Source organism: Garra rufa, chromosome 10 (assembly GCF_049309525.1).
Source record: "Garra rufa chromosome 10, GarRuf1.0, whole genome shotgun sequence".
NCBI classification, from domain to species: domain Eukaryota; kingdom Metazoa; phylum Chordata; class Actinopteri; order Cypriniformes; family Cyprinidae; genus Garra; species Garra rufa.
Window position 1 is genome coordinate 27893621 of NC_133370.1, and position 23405 is coordinate 27917025.

The 23405-nt window shown below is 38.6% G+C and overlaps 1 protein-coding gene across 8 annotated transcripts in view; it reads right to left on the reverse strand.

The window, feature by feature from the left end:
* map4l (microtubule associated protein 4 like) overlaps positions 1-23405 on the reverse strand; it is a 52639-nt gene that overhangs the window by 25412 nt on the left and 3822 nt on the right. For 6 of the 8 annotated variants that reach the window (XM_073848308.1, XM_073848307.1, XM_073848306.1 and 3 more), the window contains exons 2-6: positions 16345-16529; positions 8863-8973; positions 8666-8755; positions 8378-8551; positions 1372-2379 (exon numbers count right to left, since the gene is read on the reverse strand). In XM_073848308.1, the coding sequence (XP_073704409.1) occupies positions 1372-2379; positions 8378-8551; positions 8666-8755; positions 8863-8973; positions 16345-16525 (1564 nt within the window). In that variant the 5' untranslated portion in view covers positions 16526-16529. The remainder of the gene's footprint in view (positions 1-1371; positions 2380-8377; positions 8552-8665; positions 8756-8862; positions 8974-16344; positions 16530-23405) is intronic. The other 2 variants (XM_073848304.1, XM_073848309.1) reach the window with 2 other exon arrangements.

The window sequence follows — 23405 nt, forward strand, 5'->3', positions numbered from 1 at the left end:
TGTTCAAAGCCCAAAACGGTAGTAAGGACATCGATAAAATAGTCCATGTGACATCAGTGGTTCAACCGTAATGCTATGAACCTATGAGAATAGTTTTTGTGCAGAAAGAAAACAAAAACAACAATTTCTTCTCTTCCGTGTGAGCCATGTGTTCACAAGAGTACCACAACACAAAGACAGACATGGAAGACAAGAAATTGTTGAATAAAGTTGTTATTTTTGTTTCCTTTGTGCACAAAAATTATTCTCGTAGCTTTATAAAATTATGGTTGTACCACTGATGTCACATGGACTATTTTAATAATGTCCTTACTACCTTTCTGGGCCTTGAACATGTCAGTTGTGTTGCTGTCTATGCAGGGTCAGAAAGCTCTCAAATTCTGAAGATAAACAAAGGTCTTACAGGTTTGGAACGACATGAGGGTGAGTAATTAATGACAAAATTAAAATTTTTAGGTTAACTATACCTTTAACACCATATAAAAACAGCAAAAACCTGAATGAAATAGCTGATCAAGCAGTGATATAATGTGCATCCCTACTCTCCAAATATATCGAGAATGCTTCAACTCATAAAGTTCATAATATATGGATGTACAGTACTACAATCATAGGGGCTGTACCTACAATTCACAGTGAGATAATGAGATATTTTCTTACCTGGTTGATGTCCAGTGTTGTTCAAACAGTAATTAAGATGAAAAGAAGAAGAAAAGAACATCATTAACACATACTCACAACTTTAATCTGCTATAAATTAAAAGGTTAAATACAACTAAGAATAACAATTTCAAAATCCATGTGTAGCAGGTAAATTGGCAGACAGACCTCTTAATCTCATAAACATTGGATTGACAGTTCTGAACAAGACTAAAGCAGAATAAAAAGTCATATAGCATAAGATGGCAAGGAGTGACATACAGAAAGCTGTTCACCCACAGAATGATTAGAAAATGTACAATCCCACATAGACAGTAGACTAGTTGACACACATCTACAAGACGTGCATTTTGAGGGATGCTGAGACCGAGAGAAATCGTACTGAAATCCAGGGGATGGTAAACTAAAGAATAACAGTTAGTCGGCTGCCAGTCGTGATGCATAGCGATCAGTGTGTTATGACTGCATTGAAATGTTAAACATCTTTATTATAAGAATGGATTACATGCAGCAAAGGTCCAAGCTATAGAGGACTGACATGAAAGAAAGAAAGAAATAATTAAGAAAGAAAGAAGGAAAGAAAGAAAAACATGGAGTACTTAGTCTTGCTACAGTATTTTCTGTTACAAAGATAGCTAAGCAGAGGAGGGCCCACTTCATTGAGCCATGCATTATGTAAATCATCTCCATACAGTCTTCATTATCACCAACCTTCCAGTAGGGGGGGCTGTGCCAGCGGGGACTCCTTCTGCTCTGTTTGTGAAGGGATGGAAGGCGTAGCTTCGGGTTTTAAGCTCACTGCAGTGCTGGGGGGAATTGTTGGGGAAGAGTGACTAACAGCTGGTGCACTCTGACAGGCAGGGATGTCTGTGCCGACGGAGATTGGGCCAGTGGTCAGATTGGGAGCAGCCTCTGGGGCAGTGGTGTGAGGAATAGGGGTTTTCACGGGGGTGCTCTGGGATGGGGGACTCGCATCTGGGGTCTGTGCCTGCAGCACGGAGTCAAGGAACATAACACTCTGAGTTGGACTGAGGGTAAGGGCTGACTTCTGGTTGGGATCAGTTAAGTCCATGCCTGGATGAATACCAGGCAACTCTAGGTTAGACATATTGATATCGTCTTTAGTTGATTTATCCTTATCAAACATATCCCTGTCAATCTTGAGACAGGGATTCACAGTGGAGTCAGTGCTTGCTTGCCCGGTTGGTTGGGGTCTGCATGCTTGGGTGTCCATGAGGTGCGGAAGTTCAGATGTGAGTGAGGGTGGTGCGCTTCCCTGATCTATGCTAGCACTAGATGGGGGTTTTGAATCACCCAAATTAGGGCTGCTAAAGTCCATGTCCATTACGGATGGAGGAGCACTCCATTCCTCCGGTAACTTCATCCTGCTTTTACTCTTCTTGGCCTTGATGCGTCCTCCCCCTCTTTCTTGGAACTCGCTTTCCCAAATCTCTTCATCCCTACTGGGAGGTGAGGGGCAGCCATGATTGGAGCTTTCTGAAGGAGTCTCTTCTGAGTCAGGGGAACCGAGACTGTCCAGAAGGTCATACATTTCTTCCCTGTTCTTGCGTTTCTTCTTTTTTCGCTTTTGCTGCATTCCAGTTCCTTCTTCGATGGACTTTTCTTCACCAGATGCTGCATCTTGACTCTGGGAGCCCAAGGCATGGGACTGCTCCGTAGAGAGCATTTCCTCACCTGTCCAAGGGCTTCCCCAAACTTCTTTGTGTACAGAGAGGAAGAGGAAGTGTCACTGACTACCATACAAATCATTGGACAATAAAATTTGTGCATCTCCAACTCATAACAGCTATTAAGAGTCCATTAGATCAGCTACCTATGAACCACTGATCACTTGCATCATATGGTGCGTTACACCAGAAGATGATATGAGGACAGACAAAATTCACTATCCACTAATTAACAAATTCACAATGAATAGTGTCATCCAGTGTAAAGTATTAGCATTAGCCTTGGGTTTCTGTTGGAATTTCCAATGGGTTTTCAGAGTTTCTTTTTTTTAAATGATTAAATGACCTCTCATCTCAGAGTAATGTTACTTAAGGAAACTGTCAAAACAAGCTAAATATGCATGCTACCTATTGTGTGGAAATTGCTGATGGTCCAGCTTGCATTGTGTGAAATATTACGAGGCAGACTAGCAAATTATGAGCTTCCAATCACGAAATGCTTTTTTTTGTTCATGAAGCATAAGCAGTCCTCATTTGTCTTCATGTTTTCAAATGCTAAAAATTGCAAAAACATTTCCTTCAGAATTTGCCAGGTTATACAGACATGTCATGAATCATGGCTTCTCCCTGTTAAAAAAAAAAACAGCATATGCTGGTTAGGTATGTTTTGAAGCATGGCATCTGGTTTGAGCTGGTTTAAGCTGGTCCTTAGTTGGTCATGAGCTGGTTTAAGCTGGTCCTGAGCAAGAGTTAGTTGCTTAGGACCAGCACATGACCAGTTTAAACCAGCACATGACCAGTTTAAACCAGCTCATGACCAGCTAAGGACCATCTTAATCCAGCTACCATGCTTCAAAATATACCTAACCAGCACATGCTGTTTTTTTTTTCAACAGGACTGTAAAATAATCAGGAATACTGTAAGGAACTTCAAGAAGTTGCACTTCTTCAAACTATCCTAAGTTGAACTAGTTCAAACTATTCTAAGTTGACAGCAAGTTACTAACAGAGACTACAACAATAGCCGGGTTTCCACCCAAAGCTGTGAATTTAACTTGCAAAATTGTGTCGCATAAAACATTTTCATTCGATGAGTTGAAGAGAACAAAATCGTCACTTCCTGATAGGGCTGCCAATAACTATAAATTTTTCTGGTCGACTAGTAGTCATGCATTTTTTAAGCATTAGTCGACTATTAGTCACATGTTTATTAATAAACCATATAAATCATAATAATGAGCCTTTAATTGCCTACTGTATTTCCTAATAAGCGTTCAAACGCACACAAAAAGCCACAGCGCACTGGCAGATATAATGATTATGAATATGTCAGGAAAAAAACATTTAAACAATTTATTGATAAACTAGTGCTTTCTTTGTTTTCGGCTTAAAGGAACACTCCACTTTTTTTGGAAATAGGCTCATTCTCCAACTCCCCCCGAGTTAATAAGTTAAGTTTTACCGTTTTGAAATCCATTCAGCCGTTCTCCTGTTCTGGCGATATCACTTTTAGCATAGCTTAGCATAGATCATTGAATCCTATGAGACCAATAGCATCACGTTCAAAAATGACCAACGAGTTTCCATATTTGTTGTATTTAAAACTTGACTCTTCTGTAGTTATATCGTGTACTAAGACCGGTGGAAATGCAAAGCTGCGAGTTTCTAGGCTGATAAGATTAGGAACTACACTCCCATTCCGGCATAATAGTCAAGGAAGTTTGCTGCCGTAATATGGACGAAGCAGGCGGAGTATTATCAGAAATGAGTTCCCAGCTAGTTTAGCATTTGCACATGTGCTGCATGATATTACTGCTCCTGCTTTGGCCATATTACGGCTGCAAACTTCCTTGACTATTACGCCGGAATGGGAGTGTAGTTCCAAAAAAATTTCCAAAAAAAGTGGAGTGTTCCTTTAAGAGATAAAGTCGGACACTGACTCGTCATCTCCATAGTAGTGATGCGCCTGTATGCATGTTTCATACGGATTACATAATCTGAGAACATTTGTTTTCTATTAGAATGGGTTCATTTAAAAGATATTTTGCTCTGTTTAGATATATTTTTTAGGTCTGTAAGGCAAGTATACAGAGTTGCGAAGTGACCGAGACAGCAGAAAGAGCATCATGATCTCTTTTACTATTTTACAAAAGCGCAACATTTTGTTGTTATTCTGACTCCACACAAATAAACAAGGAGTCTTTAATCTGTATGACCAAAAATGACTGAGTATTTTAAGAGCAAGTGTCCGCACCGGCACCTCCATCTGTCAAGCAGTAAGCGGGCTACTGTTCAGCTTCCACACTCTGCACAGACACTTCAATTGCGCACAATTTTCTAGGTTAACATTAGATTGAGGGAGCATGTAAAATGGCTACTACATACATCTTTCAGATGGAAAGCTATATTTGAGGTCAATAAATGATGGGTGAGCGCTTTGATATCCTGTACTACAAAGACTAGCCGTTAACAATGTGTCCGTCACAAAATGTTTGACTACGCCATGCATTTCCAACTTTTTTTTCGCAAAAGTTAAAAACCACTGCAAGCGAGTGTAAAAACTTTTCTGCGAATTAAGTTTTTTCTTCTAAATTTGGCATTTTTATTGCTTGTTTCTGATGAGATACTTTAAAACGCGCATTAAAACAGGAAATGGAAACATAGCTAATGGGTAAATTGCTTGACAAAAAAGTAGAAATTGTTGAATAAAGTTGTTGTTTTTTGTTTGCACACAAAAATTATTCTCGTAGCTTAAAAAAATTAAGGTTGAACCATTGATGTCAAAAGGACTACTTTAACAGTGTCCTTACTACCTTTCTGGGCCTTAAACGTGGTAGCTAGGGTTGGGTACCGAAACCGGGTGCCGTACCCATATGACCGGTATGTACTGGACCGAAACAGAACGTGAATTTCGGTGCCTCATTTCGGTGCCACTTAAGTGCCTAAACTGTCTATTGAAATATTTGTCTTCTGGTGCTATGACACGGATGTAAGAAGCATTGATTTGTCAACATGCATGATCGCTAGTTAAATTTAAATACTGCATTCATGTGGTGTCAGAATGATCGGAAAAATTATTTCCTGAATGAGAAAACTCACGTGAACGTCAGAAAGCTTTGATGATACAAATCCAAGACATCTTTGTAGTTACTGACCATTTTCACATTTCGAATTAAAAGCTCAAATCGTCGGGAAACGAAACCATCCGAGAAGCGCGTGCAGCAACTATCGTTACTCTTGCTCTGACTGCAGCAGGTGGTCTGCCGTTAGCTTAGCTAGCTAAATTAAACACGCTTAACTTAAAATGCCAAAAACTAAATGTTCTAAAGTGTGGCTATATTTCACGAGAAATGATTCAGACACTGCGACATGCAGCAAATGTTTTACAACAGTTGTGTGTAAAGGGGGGGAAACACATCAAACATTTGAGGGCACATGGAATAAACTTGAAAGCAGAGGGATGTACCGTGTTTGACAGTGTGCGGACATCAGCTGGCACTATCAGCAGGGCTCGATTTGCTCTAGTCTATGCATCCCTGCCTCTGCTGAATTATTTTTATTCCCGGTGGGGATAAAACATCCCGTGAAGCTCTCCTACGTCCTGATGTAAATTGTCTAAATAAATTTTTTCATGATCAACACTTTAAAGTCCTGTTCTGAATCAAATGATTCACTGTACTTGCTTTTAAGTTTCATTTTGAATCAAATGATTCGCGATACGCGCATTGAAGTTCCGTTCTCAATCAAATGATTCGCAATCCGATTGGAGCGCTTCGAAACAGTGAATCATTTTGCGGCGCAGTGGTTTACTAATTCGTAAATAGTTTCAAATAGTTTCAAAAAGCTCTGTTTATACTTTGCTCACTTACTCTATATAATTTATTCGTTGTTTGAAATGAAATCATTACAATTAATAGGCCTAACTTACAATGTTTTTTTTATGAAATTGTGATCACATTAGACAGTTTTCGTATTAAAAACATTTCATGACGTGACACGTAACAGATTGCACTAACAATTTGGTCCAACCTCCCCCCTCTGCCCCCAGGTTTAGACTAGAAGGGAGACAGATCTGACCACTGGGCATGCGCACATCAATCTAACGTTATTTTTATCACACTGTACAACAATAACACTGTTTTTGTATTATAGTAAGGGCTAAGTTTAGGGTTGGGGTAGGTTTAGACGTTAAAAAAACACATTCTTTTAGGTAGAACAATTAATTTCATTGTTAGTTTCCGGTCTGAGCTGTATCCCTTCTAGCCACAACCCTGCCCCCTGCCCTAGTCATACCAGGACATGCAATAAGTCAGGAGAGGTGTCCTATTTTGCCAGAGAAGGCAAATATGGTAATATTTCGGCAAAATAATTGCTGAAATTTAAAGCTGTTAAATTATTGTAGTTGGGTTAGTTGGCTTAGGTTTTATTGTTGTTGTGTTTTGTATTTACTTAAATATTAATGTATACTTTAAACTTTTAATACATTTTTCATTTTAAATAACTTTTTTGTCCAATAAAAAGATGTTCTTGTGGCTTTTTTTAAAAGTATCGGTTCAGGCACCGTTTTGGCACCAGTACTGTTTTAAAAGTATCGATTTGGCACCAGTATTGAAAAAACCCCAAACGATACCCAACCCTAGTGGTAGCTGTCTATACAGGGTCAGAAAGCTCTTGGATTTATTCTTAAATTCAAAATTCTTCAGGCTTTAGTATGACTGTCTGTCATTTATGTTGCAGAACAAAAGAAAACCCAGTGGAAATTCTCCAGTTGCAAATTAGCATTCAGAGCTAGCTGTATACACTGAACAGCTTTATAAAAAATAAAATGGCTTTTCAATCCTTTGGATATATCTGTATGTTACATCCTAATTAAAGCCTATCGTCGTTCCTTAAATATGTACTTAATGTAAGATAACAGATCTGAGGGTATCATGCTCATAATTGTTGCAGAGAGCAGTTAAATGGGTGTAATACAAATGAACTAATGGAGAAATAACAGGCAGGGATAACAACAGAGGCACAGTCACAGAGAGACCAACTCATACAAAAGCCACACAGAAGAGTCACATGACATGGAATACCCAGTATAAATCTCAGCACTGAGGACAAATAAAGGTCACTGAAATGAACCAAGCTCCATGACAAGACAAACACTTAACACGCAATGGCTGACAACATCAAAACATTACATTTAGAGGGAAAACCTACTGCTAACTGAATTTAGGACATTTTTACCAGGGCTATAGTACAGCCATCAAAGCATAATAATTTTTAGACCAAACCAAATGTTTTTTTCTGTTTTACATCATATGATTTTCTATTTTACATGCCTCTTCTTATTCACTAGACTCTCTTCATTGATCAAAGGGTTATAAACAGACACTTGGAGGAAGTGCTAGTGGCGGTAACATCTATATTTCAGATATGAGGTCTAAAATGTGAAATGGCTTTCTAAACTGGCTCTGGGCCAGAAGACAAATTTCTCTTCTAAGTTTCACAGCCATCACACTCAAAAAGTATTATTAGAGAGTGGCCGAAGATAAATCTTTAAAACGCCTTCCACCATAATGCACTCTTGAAGACCAGTGCACACAGGCCTGTCTGACAGGAATCAAAGGACAAACTGTGAATAATGATCATTGACTATTATGATCCATCATGTAAAATGATTTGGAATGAACACTTCAGTATGCAAGATATTTAGTCAAGTCACTAACTTATTTTTCAGGGTATATATAGTCATGGTATTCAATACCAAGAGTTAACAAGCTCACTATTGCTTATCAGTAAAATCATACTCATAATAAGCAATAACTTTAAGGCCATGAAAAGAATGAAGCAATTATCTTATGACAAGGTATTGATGAGGCATCCATGCCTGGACCGGACAGAGTGGAATGATATGAGAGCTGAGATCATAGGACATTCTGTAATATAATAATTCAATTAGTATCTTAATATCTGTGTTTAAAGTCTGTCTTACCTGTTCTAGACTGCAGTGAGGTGCCTTAAGTGGCGATAGACTTTACCTGAAGAATTTTCCTGGCTGTTGCGAGGGCTTGTTTCACTCGGTTTGGGTGGTTCATTGGCAAACAAGGGTGAGGTCTTCTGAGGTTCACCCATGCTGGGGGGTTTGGAGCTCTGGAAAGGGGCCATGCCAACATTCATATTCATACCAATATTCATTCCAGGCTGAGAGAACCCTAAAGCATAGAGCAGCAGAGCGATACTGCATTAAAACTTAACAGAGCCTGAGGAAATGAACTGAATCAAACCCACAACCTTAAGGCAGCAAGATCAAACAAGGCAGTGGTTACCCAGAAAAGAATCCATGCTGTTGTCCTTTACTGTAGATCCCATCTGCTGGTTCCCTAATTGGACAGGCTTTTCAATCATTGATGCTGGGCCTGAAATTAGAAAGACTTGGAGTAATGTCTAGTATATAATTAGATTTTTTTGGTCGACTATTTCATTCAACTCTCTTAAGCAAGCCTGACATACTCAATGATCCCACCTGATTGAAAGTCATTCTTATAGACATATTGTCCAGGTGGGCTGGGATGGATACCTCCCTGAGGGTCCTGACGTTGCCCTCCAGTCAGGCCTGCAGACATGAACCCAGATCCTAAGAAAAGAGAAAACAGACAAACTGACTTTGTATTTGCGTATAAACACTCCGTTAGATTTTAAAACTAAAGAGCAAAGGATTTATGCAAGAAATTATGTAAATGCTTTTTAACAGCTCTGTAATTCACTAAATAATACAATGCAAGTAAGAAACTGCCTGTTTGTGGATTACTCTTTTGTCTCATCTTGGATATTGTTGTTTGCTGTTACCTGACCACACTCTTAATTAAAGCTTGCATTTGGATGCTCCAACTCCGGTCACGTCCACATGTTACAATTGTACTGCAGTGTTTTTATCCCTCCAAGTCCCTACGACTTACGGTTTGGTCTTCCCGATCAGTTTTATGTAGTAATTGCCGATCCTTGGCTATTCTAACAATTACATTATTGTTTCAGCACTACATGCTTGAACCCCTAATAACAGTGAAATTCCTAATAGTAATTCCAACAATTACAAATTGCATTAATGTTTCTCTATTAAAAAAACAGCGGTTGAGTGAGTGCATTTATTTATCAGCCACAATCGCAAACAATAAGTCGAGATTTCATAACGAGAAAACAAGTGTGTGGGCATGGTTGCCAGATTGCAAAATTTAAGCCAAACACCAGACAGAAAATCTATATTATTTTAAAAGAGAAGCTCTAATTTGTGGGGATTTTAACTCTTTTTAATATCTGGTAACCGCACACATGAAAGCTCACATAGTAGAGGTGTCTACAGCAGTCCACAATAATACTTTGTCTCCTTTTTTATGACGAAAAAAAAAGATTTTGGTAAAGTTTTTATTTTTTAAAATATATTTTACTCTAGTCTTTTATTGTCAACGAAACTGCATGTTTAATAAAAAATCTGTATTGTAAAAGTATGTATGAAATGCTGAATTGTTCAGACACAGTTCACAACACCCATCTTAGAATGACCCATCTGTGAAAAAGATGAACACATCCTCTTCATTAGTAACTTAGTGATTTAATTGCATTTATCAGGTCGTGTAAATGTAACTTTCATGAACTCTGATTGACTGTCTAGTTTAATGTGTCCCCTGTCAAAGGCAGTGGGGAGGGGCATCCATGAAAATAGGCCTGCTCCCATCCATTCCAATATTTCGCCGTTATGAGAAGGGCAAGTGGAGATGAGTGATGCTGAGACGATTGGACAGACTGCGACTGCAGGCCTGTAACTGTAGTTACACAACCAGCTGAGGCTGCTCTACGTTCCCTAGGCAAAGCACTCTGTCAGCATCAACACTGACTGACACGAGGAGCCAGCACTGAACCAGCATTAGCTCAGATACCAGCCCTGGATTAATGATTGTGCTCCCACAGGACTTGGGCCATTCCAACTCCATGCAATTATCTTTTTTGTGGAACAGGATCGGTGTACATGTCACTGTGAGTCATGCTGTGTCTGCTATATTAGCAAGGATGCAATGGGAATCTGTTGGCCAGGCCTTTGTGTTGAATGTTGATAAGGTAGAGAGGAGTTCTCCAAGGTGATTTGCATCCTGCAGTTAAAAGCCAAAAAATGGAAGAGGGACTAAAAATAGTCACTTTTGTCCCAGACATGAGGCACTTGAGGTGCAGACTGCCAAGTCATGCTGTGTTAGAGAGCCTCCTTTTGCAGTGGGGGAGCAGCAGACATCCTATTCAGCCCAGAATCAATTACATAACGTCATAAACCAGTGCTGTACTGTGAGTACCAGCAGCACAGACAAAGAGTGTCTCCAACATGCAATATGGTTACAAAAGCGAACAAACATAATAGATGAACTACACAATTATCTGATTTTACAGAAATATTGTTAAAGGAGACCTATTATGCCCATTTTTGTCCAAGTCTAATGTGTCCTCAGAATGTGTCTGTGAAGTTTCATCCCAAAATACCCCACAGATAATTTATTATATAATTTTGAAAAAGCCCATTTTGAATTGAAGCAGAAACAATCTGTTTTCATGAATGACACATCCAAAGCACGCACACAGAAAGCAGCTGTCACATGGCATGTAGTCTCGAGGAGCCAGACCTTCAGACTGACGGCTGAAGGTCTGGAATTCATGGCAGCTTTCATTGGCCAAGGCCCGCCCATAAGACCGTTTGATCGACATGTCAAACAACCAATCACAGTTAGATTCGTTCAGCGTCACGTTTCGGTGATTGGAAATGCCCCAACAATAACAGACTGGCGTGCAACAAGTCAGTCATTGAAATAACCAGCATTGAAAGATAACGAAGAAGAGGGAGAACAAGCAGTAAGTCATCAATTTGTTCGCGAACGTCGCAAATGTGTATAACAACAATGGCGTCTGCATAAGCACCTTTTAGCAAAACGCCGAGTAAATCAGTCTGCGCTTTGTTTCCCGGCAGACCGAAAATAAACGCGACACTCGCGTCTCCCGGAAATCCGGTCAAATTCAACTAATCAGATGACGACTTCGACATTCCTGAAGTGTTTCCAGTTAAGTGTAAGGGCGTGACGTCTGAGGCTGAGACTACATGGCATGTACTAAACTAAGTTCTCTTTCATGTCTTATCGTGCTTAAACTGTCAAATACACACAAATTTATGTTAAAAACACATGAGTTACAAAAACAGTCAGTTATGATTGTGAAGGTAAACGGTTGGGAAAGAAATCGCATGCTTATATTAGACATGTGTGGCAGCAGCATAAGGGCCTGTCCACACGGAGACGCTTTTCGCTGTATACGTATAAATTTTTTATCGTATTGGCTTTTCGTCCACACGGATCCGGCATTTTAGGAGACTGAAACCGCTATTTTTTGAAACCGGGTCCCAAAGTGGATAAATCTGAAAACGACACCCTTGCGGTTTCGTGTGTACAGCCAATCCGTATATTTTGTGAAACGATGATGTCATCACATCACGTGTTGGCTGCGTCACACGTAACAGCAACAACAATAATGGCGGACTACATGATTGTGTTCGTGTTGCTACTAAGCCTACTAGCTTTATTACAGCAAAATCTATTGCTTCTATGCAACTGTTATGAGCAACAAGCGATTCTTCTTCTTGGTTCGTATACAGCGCGCAAGGTTATACGCATGCTCAAAGTCTTCTTCTCCGTGTATAGTGTATCTCTATGGCAGAATTACAGCGCCCCATACTGGTCTGGCATATATACTACACCGTATTCAGTGGTTTCGTGTGTACGCAGATATTGCTTGAGACGACGCCGTGTTTACGGAATTTTTTTTTAGAACGAGGAAAAAAAAATGATCGGATAGGGAACGCACCGGCTTCATGTGGACGGAGCTTAATTTACAGTAAATAAATCAATAAATCCACGGTTCTCTTGTCTCCTCTGAGGCTGGGACTCTAAATAGTGTTCTGTACTCATCTGTGCAGTCAAAGACAGAACAGTTAGCATGCTTTGTTCAAACCTTTGCCATGGCGTTAGAACTAATACACCATTGTCACTTGCAAAAACACAATGACGGCACCGTGGGTGGAATCGTGCAGGTTAGGGGGTGGTAATATTATAAAAAGGTCCCCCTTTCTACGTAACAGGTGGAGCAAAATCTGAGCGCCTTGTTTTTTTACAAGCTTGCAAAGAAAGGCTTACCATTGGGTTGAGCTGAATTGTTGTTTTCTGAGCACAGACACCGAAGCAGTACTCTTTCGCGTCTCATGAATGGAGAAATACACACAAAATGATGTCGAACTGTCTGTTTTGTCGAGTATTCACGTTAACACACTCGGTTACATCTTAGGTAAAGGTGAACAGTTGGGAAAATATCACCATATCAGATGTGTATCAGTACATTGCATCCGTGCATTCAGTTTTAAAGGGACAGCAGCCGAATTTAGTTGCTACTGTCTGTGGCATTGATGTTAATCAAGCATCAAAACTTGACTGGATCACTTTAGTAGCCCTAATAAAGGTTAATCTAAATGAATTTATATAAATAAATGTCTGCTTGAAAGAATGAATATTGTGTTAAACAAGTTCTTACTGTATAAAGAATGGATAATTAGCCTTTATTATAACCATTTAATTGAAAAGAAGTCCATGTTCTTGTTTCTTTATAAGAAGTGGTTTCAATTAATTTTAAAATAAAGGCATGTTACATGTCACAGCAGTTAAATCTGTGTCTATCATGATAAAACCTTAACATGAAACCTATATAATGAGTTTGGTAATTTTAGAGAAATGCTTAACAAATGCATTACACTGTAACAAGACCAAAACTAAAAACAATTCAGATGGCTAAAATATGACTAAAACTAAACAACATTTTAGTCATAGTTTTGACAAAGCTGTCAAAATTAACACTGGTTGACACAAGCCTTTTTTTTTTAGTATTTCAATACAACCTCAACATCAGTACCAACTAGATGATGCTTATTTTGTATATTCAAAGACTAAATATTAAAATATTTATTATTAAAAATAAATTACATTTAATCTAGTGATTATAGATTGCTTATATGGTTTTTAGATTTTGTAACAAGTGACAAGTTTTTGTAGCATATATTTTGCGATAAAACTTAATGTTAACCCATGTAAAATTAATTATAGCAGTATATTAAAAAATAGTAAACTACCAGTGTATATAATTGTATGTTATACTGCACAATAAAGTAGAACACCCTTGATGTCTGCAACGTGTAACTGTTTGAAAAGGAAGGTCATATGACAGCAGAGTAGGGCAAGAGCATAATTTATAATAATGAGAGTAATTTGCCAAAATTCAATTATTTCTTTAGTTCATCAGATGTAAGATGATATTAATATTTTATGGTATTAAAAAAGACATTAATGAAAATATATACGATAATGGACTGTGTGTGTAATATTATTATCTCTCCAAGTAGCTGCACAGCCTGTAACAGCCAGCATAGTTATTGATTAATCATCTTTACTGTACTTTGTTCTTTAGAAATGAGCCTCCAAGCGCTTGTCAACAGACAGCTTACGATTTCCATAAATCTTTATTACTTTGTCAATAAACAAGGTTTACTATCTCACAACCTTTTCAGTGGAAAAGGTGTGGCAGGAAAATATATTCATTGCTTGCTAGCTGGCTGTTATATTTTTATCAATACTGACAACTTATGGTAAATAATTATGTCTCACTAAAATTTCAGTTTCTAGCAATGATCTGATAAGAAGCGACTACAGAGAGACAGCTTTTGCTATATGCTAACTGTCGTAAGAGTGCAAGTCCTTACAGTAACATCAAATAAATGGCCATTTCTATCTCTTAATGGAGGCAGAAAATTAATCTGGATCTTTGAATGAAGCTATTGCTGATGTCAGCATCCACATACATGCTCCCTACTGCACACATACTGTATATACACATACCTTGCTATTTTTGAGAGTGCATCCTGCTGTATTGATGTCTAAGCATTCTGTCAAACACAAGCCCAATATCATATTGTAAAGGTCAACGCTTCTGCATATTCTCTTACACATACAAAACAAAACACTTTCATACTGTATGATTAATGTAGGATAAGGAGAAACAGAAAAGGATGGTTCAATCCCAGAAACCAGGTTACAGCTATACTTCACAGCCTTTATGTGACCTTTACTAAAATACTTTGTTTCTAGATGCTTTACCAATGACTAACTTCATGAAAAGCACCAGTGTTAAAAAAAAACTGATTTTAGCCTATTTATTCAGTAGCCTAAACACTATTAGCGCTCTCATGCATACCAGGTGATAAAACTGTGAAAATCTGCCCCAGCAAATAATAAACACATTTGAGAATAAATAGTGGTGATGGTTGTAACCCAAAAGGAAAGGATGATTTTTCGCTTAACCGAACCTAGAGTTCACTCAAGAGGGTTCTTGGCAGAAGACAGCACGGTTTGAGGCGACTGGCGAGGCGAAAAAAATCTTAGGGGAAATTCTTAGATCTGAGATGTTGCCAACCATGATCAGGCGTATGTCCTAGACAAACAAGCATAAAAGCAACCAAAAATACCTTGGAATATCAATGAGTTTTCTCTCATGAAACCAACTTGAACAGGATGTGAAACTAGAGGAAAGGAATAAAATGTGCTTCTGCCACTTGCCATTATAAGTTGTGGCAGATAGAGATAAGAAAAACACAAATAAATAACCACAAACAGCATCTACTTTACATTAGATACATCAGATTACAGTCCAATGCAAAAGAAGACAGTAAATTATGAAAGTGAATGTGAACAGGCTGTTCCTGATATTACATTGTACTGTAGAATATTACCAACATACTGTATTTGCATCAAACAAAAAGATAAACCAAATAAATACCCTAATAAATACAGTAAGTTTGAAAAACACAAAAACATTTTTGAAGGAAAAAACATGGTAATACTTTACAATAAGGTTTATTAGTTAACCACATTAGTTAACATTAACTAAGAATGAACAACACTTCTACCGCATTTATTAATTTTAGTTAATGTTGATTTCAGCATTTATTAGTGCATTATTAAAAATCAAAGTTGTGTTTGTTAACATTAGTTAACTGTGAACTAACATGAACTAACATTAAAGGATAACTATTGCCAAAATGCAACCTGGGCTGTTTTTTTTTTTTTTTTACTGTAAACGAGACAAACTTATATCTAAAAGCATAATTACGACAAACGAGCCGTTTTTGAGATTGACCGTGATTTTGTTTTGTGGTCAATGGCCGGTGAATGGGAGTTCTAGGGGCATTACTTTGAGCGCATCAAAATCGATATTTTTACAACACTAAGAAGGCTCGACACACCATGAAACTTTGCTTGAAGTATCGCCTGGGTCTCTGCACATGAACTCGAGCATTGAGAACATTGTTTGTGTACACAGAGTTTACTAAAAAGAAAGTTTTTGAACAACTCACTTTCACTGTTTGAGTTTCCGCTTGTCAAGACGTGTCGATCTCCGAATGCGAGGATGGATAGCTCCTAAAGCATATTTCCATATAAATGCACGGCTAATTCATTGTTTTGTCGCAAGTGAAAAACAATATTAACCTTCTAGTTGTAAAAAGAGCCTCATATAAGCCTAAAATTTCGTCCTATGGTGTCCATTCATTCGCATTCGGAGATCGACACTTCTTGACTGGCAAGACGGCTGCGAGCGGAAACCCAAACAGTGTAAGTGAGTTGTTCAAAACCTTTTAAATCTAAATATTGAGAAACCTTTTCTCAATATTTAGATTTCAGATTCCAAATTTTCAAATAGTTGTATCTCAGTCAAATATCATATCCTAACAATCCATACATACATTTTTATTCAGCTTTCAGATGTTGTATAAATCTCAATTTCAAAAAAACTGACCCTTATGACCTTAAAACTCTGTTACTGAATAACATTAGGATGAGTATATTTTCAGTTATGGAAAAGCTTCTCATTTAAAAACACCTACCTTCCCTTTTGCCATCCATCCCATCCAGAAGGGGGCGGTATTCTGTCTTCCCAACGGTCTCGCCCACTTTATCATCATAGGTCTGTGCCTCCAACCCAGCCACAAAATCCCTCTTCAGCCGGCTGTCCTGGGTCGCCTTAGGTGCCCCATCTGTGAAGGCATCACGTAAACTGAAGTCCATCCTCCTGTAAAAAAAAAACAAAAAAGTAAGGGCGATCAGTGAAATCAAAGCAGACCTAAACCCAATTATACAGTAATGCAGCCAAAAAGGGCATGTACATACTCTCTATATATCTTGCCCTAGATAATCCTGCGATAAAAACTGAACGGCCTATTTTTGATCTCTACATTAGAGGGACAGTTTAGCGCATCCGTGTTTTACGTCAGAAGCTCCTCAGCAGCACCACACGCATGTGTCGAAGGCGAGAGAAGAAATCGTTGAATAAAGTTTTCTTTGCGCACAAAATATATTCTCATAGCTTCACAAAATTATGGTTGAACCACTGATGACACATGGACTATTTTAACAATGTTCTTACTACCTTTCTGGGCCTTGAATGTGTCAGTCGTGCAGGGTCTCTCGGATTTCATAAAAAATATCTTAATTTGCTTTCCGAAGATGAATAAAGGTCTTACAGGTTTAGAATGACATGAGGGTGAGTAATTAATGACAGAATTTTCATTTCTGGGTGAACTATCCCTTAAGGTTAATAGATAACAATTGATATCTTCAAATAAATGACCAATTTATGGTACACTCAGAGGGGTCATACACTCAATGACTTCTCGTATGAAGGCTTACAACACATAAACATGGCCAGATGTTCAGACCTAGACAAATCTGATCATGTGTCTGTGCACCACATATTAAGATCAGCAGCCATTTTGAAGGATGTGGCTGAATGCCAAATGTACAGCTGTCATTTAAGTTGCACTTTAACTATACCCTAAGGTTAAACTGATGATTTCATTTTTTAAAGGCAGAACATGAGAAAATGCTTCCATAAAACATATGTGACACAGTTATGTACTATGAGCATGTGAACCCATATTGTGCTCATAAACAGTGTCAGTGATAAAAAAATAAAGTAGGGAAAGCAGAAAAGGATAGTGAGAGAAAGAAAGAGAGTGAGAGAGATGGCTTGTCATTGTGCATTAGTCTAAGGCACGTGTTTGTTTGCCATCGCATGGGTTTAACTGTGTCTCTTTGTTTCTCTAGCTGTCACACTATCCACATTCAGAGAACCCAGATTAACACAATTACACACTGTCCTGTTCAACAAAGGTCCAAAAAGCAGCAACACTTGCGTGAAAAACATACAAACCCTCACAAACCAAATCAAGCCGTCGTGCATTTTGACAGCAGGGGGCAAATGATTTACGAGCCAAACAAATCTCCACAACGGTTTTGATCTATCCAGTATAGACATTAATATGATTATGCAAGTCTGTTCGAAGCTAAACATGGGATTAAAATGCTGCTGGCCTAGAAGCTACCCACTATCCATCTCCTCCCCCCAAATCTTCCTTGCTCTCACTTTATCTCACTATTTCAGCGAGTGGTTTTTCCTTTTTCCTTTTATTACTTATCCACAGCTTCATCTCTGCATTTCCTTCTTCCTCTCCCTGTCTTTCCCATCCCCCTGTATGTAGATAGATGTCAAGTGTAGTTCTGTTGATATCCTGATGAATGGTAAGAGTCCCAGCTGGTCCAAAAAATGAAGGGATTAGAGGTAGCGTGATTCCCCCACGTATTTGTCAGCCGGACTGAATCCCCTTCAGACGTCACAAAATCAGCCCAAAACACTACTGTAATCAGCTGTTACTGTACAGCAGCACACACACTGAATTACAGTAACATTAGATCAGGGGTGCCCAACCCTGTTCCTGGAGATCTACTATCCTGCAAAGTTCAGCTCCAACCCTGAAGAATCACACCTGAACCAACTATTTAATCTCTTAAGTAGCACTTGATAATTAAAGACAGCTGTATTGGAGCAGGGCTGGAACAAAAATCTGCAGGTAGGTAGATCTCCAGGAGCAGGGTTGAGCAGCCCTGCATTAGATCATATGAGCATAAACAAAACATTTGGCAAAACAAAGCTATAGTGCTTAAAATGACCTCTTACATAAATCTTTCTATCTCGCCCAATTTAATTTTGTTCACAAGTCATATGTCAAGCCCGAAATGAGACATACCCCTGGCAAATTCTGACTTAAAGTTACTTTTATTCAACTAGCAAGTTTTTTTTTTTTGACTGGAAATGACACAGGCTTCTCCCAAAAGATAATAAGACAATATACAAGAGGCATCATTGTGGAAAAAACATTTCTCAGCTTCTCAGCATTTACATTTGAACAAATAGTGGCATGTCCAAAATTATTCATACCCTTTGCAAACTGTCACAGTCCATGGGAAAATACAAAATTCTATACCATTCCAAATAGTCTATAATAACTTTGCTGTTCTAAAGCATCCTAATTACCCTGATTCATTTGAAACAGCTGTTTAATCAACTCAACAGGTGAAAAACAGAAGCTCTCTGCTGTTGGTTTGTGGACAGTCATGGCTAATGCTGCCTTCATGTGATATGGGAAAGATGATGCTTTCCACTTGTGAAGTGGAAATTACCAGTGTGTCGTGTTCAGGTGCTTTTGTTGTCGTAGTGAAGAGAAACATGGCGAACTCGGAATTTGTCCTCACATGCTACTTAGGTAAAAGTTTTAAAACGGTTATAAACTCCCTAATGCATCTGCTACAGGATGCATCAAAACGCAAACAGTAAATTATAGGCTGTATCTTATTGATCATGAATAGTAGAGTTGTTTTAAAGACAATACTAACTAATGGTTCTTTTAGCTAGCCTATATATACATTTTTATATAAGCCTATATATATTTTATATAGCCTATATAAGTTTTTTTTACTTTTAACATCATGCAATGTTTACCATTCATTATAGTTTCGTTGCTGTCCGCCATGTTGAAAGGTCAAAGTTTATCCCATCTCGGCAACTCGGGTATCATAAAAATTTTCGAGCTTTCCAGTGGAAATTACAACGTGAGTGGGTGTTCATGTGCAATTTCGATGTCGGATTTTGGTATTTACCATAATTACGATAGCACATGAAGGCAGCATAAGACAAAGGAGCTCACAAGTCAGGAAAGGGCTATAAGACCATATCTAAATGTTTTGAAGTTCCAGTGGCTACAGTGCAAAGTATTATTAAAAAATACAAGACATTCCGCACTGTGAAAAATCTCAGAGAACATGGTCAGAAGCCAAAAGTGACACCTTGGGGGTTATTTTTCAGCCGGTGGACCAGGGAACCTAATCACAGCAAACGGCACCATGAAAAAGGAGCAATACATCAAAATTCTCAACAAAAATATCAGGCAGTCTGCAGAGAAACTTGGCCTTGGGCACCAGTGGACATTTCAGCACGACAACAACCCAAAACACACACAAAAGTGGTGAAGAAATGGTTAGCAGACAAAACATTAACATTTTGCAGTGGCCCAGCCAGAGTCCTGACTTAAATCCAATTGAGAATCTGTGAAGGGAGCTAAAGATCAGGATGATGGCAAGGAGACCCTCCAACCTGAAAGAGTTGGAGCTCATTGCTAAAGATGAATGGGCAAAAATACCAGTGGAGACATGCAAAAAGCTGGTCAGCAGTTAAAGGAAGTGTTTGATTGCTCTAATAGCAAAAAAAAAAAGGCTTTTCTATTGATTATTGAGAAGCATATGAATAATTTTGGACATGTCACTTTTTGTTCAAATGTAAATAAAAGATGACTAATATTGTTTTCCACATTGATGCCTCTTGTACATTGTCTTATTGTCTTTTGGGAGAAGCCTGTCATTTCCGGTCAAAAAAAAAAAAACTTTCTGGTTAAATAAAAGTTACTTTAATTCAGAATTTGCCAGTGGTATGAATAATTTTGGGCTTGACTGTATATGTGGACACATTTTCATGAATGAACTTAAAACTAATTTTGATCTGGTAGTATTCACAAATATTTTCAATTAGCTTTCACTTTTATATGATGAGTTTTATTTTGGGTTTTAGTAATTCTGTTGTTTCTTAGTCATTTTAAATACCATTTCACTTTATTTTATTTCAATTAGTTTCCAAGGCAATCATTCAATCAAGGCGTTCATTTATACTGCATTATTAAAGCCAAACTTCCCAGAGAGAAAAAAAAAACATTTCATGTGGCAGTTCATATGGTGCAGTATCCTAAGGCTTACTCATCAGACCGTGGCAAATGAGACACAGGTACATCCCTGCACTTTTCCTGCTCTGACTCTGACACGGCCCTGTGTCCTGCTGTGATTCAGCAGTTTTTCTTTGTGCCTTGCATGATGTCACCAGCCCTGGCACAAAGTGGCATCTCACAGAGTGCCATCACTCTCTGTTTTGGAGGGACACACTTGTTCTCTTAAATCATCCGTTTGATTCACAAGGTCTGAACACTGTGGGCGGGTGTATGTGTGTAAGTAAGTACAGAGTAAATTGAACATTCAAGGAAGTATTATAGAAACTTCTTGTCTTAAAGGGATAGCTCACACAAAACGAAAATTACCCCATGATTTACTCACCCTCAAGCCATCCTAGGTGTATATGACTTTCTTGTTTCAGGCAAATACAATCAGTTATTTTAAAAAATGTCCTGGCTCTTCCAAGATTTATCATTGATTTTGAAGTCCAATAAAATGCATCCATACATCATAGAAAGCAGTCTATGCAGCTCCAGGGGGTTAATAAAGACTTTCTGAAGTGAATCGATGCATTTTTGTAAGAAAAATATTCATATTTAAAACTTTATACACTCTAATGTTATACACACATTTACCAGAGAGTGTCATTCCAGTGGGGTGTAGGACGTAGGTGTAACATAAGCTATGTAACATAAGCTAACAAAAATATGTTAGTCTCGTGAGAAGTTTTGTTATTGCAGCAGCTGTCGTCCGAACTCCCTAAAACTCCTCCTGCAAGCTTGTTTAGAATCACCTGTCGCATGTGCTCACCAGATTTTGTGAAGTTTTGAGTTTTCGCTTAGGCTTTATAGGTTTTTGGGCATATTTGGACAGGTCCAGTGTCTAAACGACCCCGTTATAACTTTCCAAAGGGTAAATTTCAATATATTTTTTGATAATTATTGACCTAGAAAGTTCAGAGAATTGTATTGCAGTGTTTTTTTTCCAGAAGTAGGTTTTTCACATCTTCTCAATCATTTAACTAACATTAAATTTCATAGACAGCAGTGATTCTAGAGGCAAAGGAGCTCGAGGAGGTCTATCGTATGATATGAATATTATGCACATGTGTGAAAAAACGTGCAATATACAATCTTTCTCAATATTTCTCAATTTTTCAAACAGGTTTACCGAGGTTTATTCCAATCAGCCTCCATTAACCTTGTCTATTAGGTGCTCAAATTTCATTGGCCTATGACAGCCATGAGATACGTAAATATACTTAGAGATGCTTGTGGTACTTTGGACCAAGAGCATGCATACTGATTTTCACATCGATAGAACAAACACTAGTTGTAGTTATAGCAGTTTTTATGTTTTTTCCCCTTTTATACCACCACCAATTGGCGAAGCTCTGCGACTTTTTTCACGTGACCTCAGATTCAGATCTTACATATGCATTGTGAGTTTGGCAAAGTTATCTCATTCCATTCAAAAGTTGTAGGCATTTTTAGTATAAAGGCGGCCCAGATGTATGTGTTTTGTCCAACATGAGTCAAGGATTCCAACAACATAAGTCACTCGAGCCTGCGGCAAGCGGTTTAGGAGTTATGATTGGTTTCGTACTTTCGATCGCTGTAGCACCCCCATCAGGCCAAATGGGGCAAGCCTTAGTGTCACTGTAGATGGTGTACCATCCCTCCAAGTTTCAAGTCTCTACAGTCTTGGCCAAAAGTTTTGAGAATGACACAAATATTAGTTTTCACAAAGTTTGCTGCTAAATTGCTTTTAGATCTTTGTTTCAGTTGTTTCTGTGATGTACTGAAATATAATTACAAGCACTTCATACGTTCCAAAGGCTTTTATCGGCAATTACATGACATTTATGCAAAGAGTCAGTATTTGCAGTGTTGGCCCTTCTTTTTCAGGACCTCTGCAATTCGACTGGGCATGCTCTCAATCAACTTCTGGGCCAAATCCTGACTGATAGCAACCCATTCTTTCATAATCACTTCTTGGAGTTTGTCAGAAAAAGTGGGTTTTTGTTTGTCCACCCGCCTCTTGAGGATTGACCACAAGTTCTCAATGGGATTAAGATCTGGGGAGTTTCCAGGCCATGGACCCAAAATTTCAACGTTTTGGTCCCCGAGCCACTTAGTTATCACTTTTGCCTTATGGCATGGTGCTCCATCGTGCTGGAAAATGCATTGTTCTTCACCAAACTGTTGTTGGATTGTTGGAAGAAGTTGCTGTTGGAGGGTGTTTTGGTACCATTCTTTATTCATGGCTGTGATTTTGGGCAAAATTGTGAGTGAGCCCATTCCCTTGGATGAGAAGCAACCCCACACATGAATGGTCTCAGGATGCTTTACTGTTGGCATGACACAGGACTGATGGTAGCGCTCACCTTTTCTTCTCCGGACAAGCCTTTTTCCAGATGCCCCAAACAATCGGAAAGAGGCTTCATCTGAGAATATGACTTTGCCCCAGTCCTCAGCAGTCCATTCGCCATACTTTTTGCAGAAGATCAATCTGTCCCTGATGTTTTTTTTTGGAGAGAAGTGGCTTCTTTGCTGCCCTTCTTGACACCAGGCCATCTTCCAAAAGTCTTCACTTCACTGTGCGTGCAGATGCGCTCACACCTGCCTGCTGCCATTCCTGAGCAAGCTCTGCACTGGTGGCACTCCGATCCCGCAGCTGAATCCTCTTTAGGAGACGATCCTGGCGCTTGCTGGACTTTCTTGGATGCCCTGAAGCCTTCTTAACAAGAATTGAACCTCTTTTCTTGAAGTTCTTGATGATCCTATAAATTGTTGATTTAGGTGCAATCTTAGTAGCCACAATATCCTTGCCTGTG